The 1,767-nt window shown below is 51.4% G+C and overlaps 1 protein-coding gene across 1 annotated transcript in view; it reads left to right on the top strand.

Annotated features, from left to right (window-relative positions):
- The window catches only part of CECR2 (cat eye syndrome chromosome region, candidate 2), a 44,380-nt gene that overhangs the window by 39,765 nt on the left and 2,848 nt on the right, over positions 1–1,767 (top strand). The window contains exon 16 of the mRNA XM_010145349.1: positions 4–189. Within this exon, the coding sequence (XP_010143651.1) occupies positions 4–189 (186 nt within the window). The remainder of the gene's footprint in view (positions 1–3; positions 190–1,767) is intronic.

The raw sequence follows: 1,767 nt of genomic DNA, 5'->3' as shown, positions 1-1,767 counted from the left end.
CCTCCCGCGTGTGCCCGCCGGGTGTGCCTTACCACCCTCGCCAGCCGCCCCCCCCGCATCTCCCCGGACCTTTTCCCCAGCTGGCTCATGCAGCTTCCTCCGCCGGCGTGCAGCCCCCGAAACCTGTCGTGGGGAACGGGAGCTCACAGGATCCAACCGGTCAAACCATGGAGACAGAGAGCAACCAAGGTAACCCCTCGAGCACCCTCCTGTAGCATTTGACCTTCTCTGTCTGCCTCTGTCGTCTGCATCCCCCTGCCCACCTCTCCATGGCTTGCTGCCAGTCATCCCTCCCACGTGCAGAACCGGTGCTGCCATTTCTCGTACTGGGGCAGACCCGCTGCCCACCAGCATGTGCTTGGAAGGAGGGGAAGGGAGCACTCCCAGGCCAGCTTGGTGGCTCTTGTGCTTTAAATTCATAGAAGACGTTGATGTGAATAAATGGTTTAAACATACTCGAAGGAGCGTATGTCAGTACAGCTTCTCCTCTGGAATGTACGTGTGCCTTGTGAGCTCTCAAAATCTTCACAAACAGGATTGCCCGAAAGCCCCTGAGACATTCTCTGAGTTCAGGTGGGATGGCAGTGTATCATGTGTGCCATGACAAGTTTCTTTCTAGTTGAATTTCATTTGTTCTAGCTGGTAAACCAGAGATCAAAAAAAAACCCCTTAAAAATAAAACAAACCTACAGTAGAGATCAAAAATCTCCAGAGATTAAAAAAAAAAGCACTTTTTTTTTTTCATTAATTCTAGCTGGTAAACTAGAGATGAAAACCCCTGCATCTTTTATCGATCCCTTGTGTGCCTTGGACTAAGAGGAAACTCTTTTCTTGTGTGGCCTTGGTTAAAAGTCATCATCATTTATCTGTGCTGGACACAGGACAGAGACTGGGGGAGGTCACTGAGTGACCGCAGGGCAGCAGAGCTGCATCTTCAAATCACTGTTGGTTCAAACATGGCTGTGATTGGCTTCACAGTACCTCAGTGTGTGGCAGCACTTCTGCCCAAGCAGCGGGCAGGTGGGATTTGTGGACCAGAAGGGGCAACGCAGCCTGAAATCAAGCTGCCATCACTGTGGCTTCCCGGCTTGCTCTGCCTCATTAGGCGGCCTCTGCACACCCAAGGGTCAGACCAAACTCACATGTGCACTGTTACTCGGGGGGAGGTACAACTTCGTGGTGGTTTGCAAACTACAGCGGACCTGTATCTTAAGGATTCAGTCCACGTGTACCCTTCCACAAGAGGGGCGACCTTGTGAGGAGTTTTTAAAGGAGCCCTTTTAAAATAAGGGGCTACTAAAGATCACCTAACTTTGCAAAAAAGCACTTCGGAATTGCTGAAGCTCTCTGAAGGAAAGGCTGTCTGATGGGTGTGGGAGCAAGGCTGCAGCCCCACAGAAGAGCAGTTGTCCTGCTGCCATGCTCCAACAGTCCCGTAGAGAGGTTTGAGTGGAGGACAGGACATCGTAGGCTTTGGAGTACTTACAGTGGAAGGACCTTCATACCTTTAGAAAGTCATTCCTTTTTCTCTTCGATATGCGCAAAACCAGGATGCTTTCTCCATCCAGACTTTAGGCACTTGTCGGGCAGAGCTGCCTAGCAACTCTGGGTCAGCAGCAAGAGAGAGGCTGCTTTGCTAGACCTGGCTGAGCTGGCAGGAATTGCCCTTTGGGTGAGCATGTGGGTGCACGTCGGGCAGGGAGGGCCGGTTTCCAAAATTAGACTGACATGTGACTTTTTCCCCCTTTCTTTTCAGTGGAGCCATCA

The sequence above is a fragment of the Buceros rhinoceros genome, unplaced genomic scaffold, assembly GCF_000710305.1.
Source record: "Buceros rhinoceros silvestris isolate BGI_N320 unplaced genomic scaffold, ASM71030v1 scaffold22720, whole genome shotgun sequence".
Classification (NCBI taxonomy): domain Eukaryota; kingdom Metazoa; phylum Chordata; class Aves; order Bucerotiformes; family Bucerotidae; genus Buceros; species Buceros rhinoceros.
This window is presented reverse-complemented; position numbering and strand designations above follow the sequence as displayed.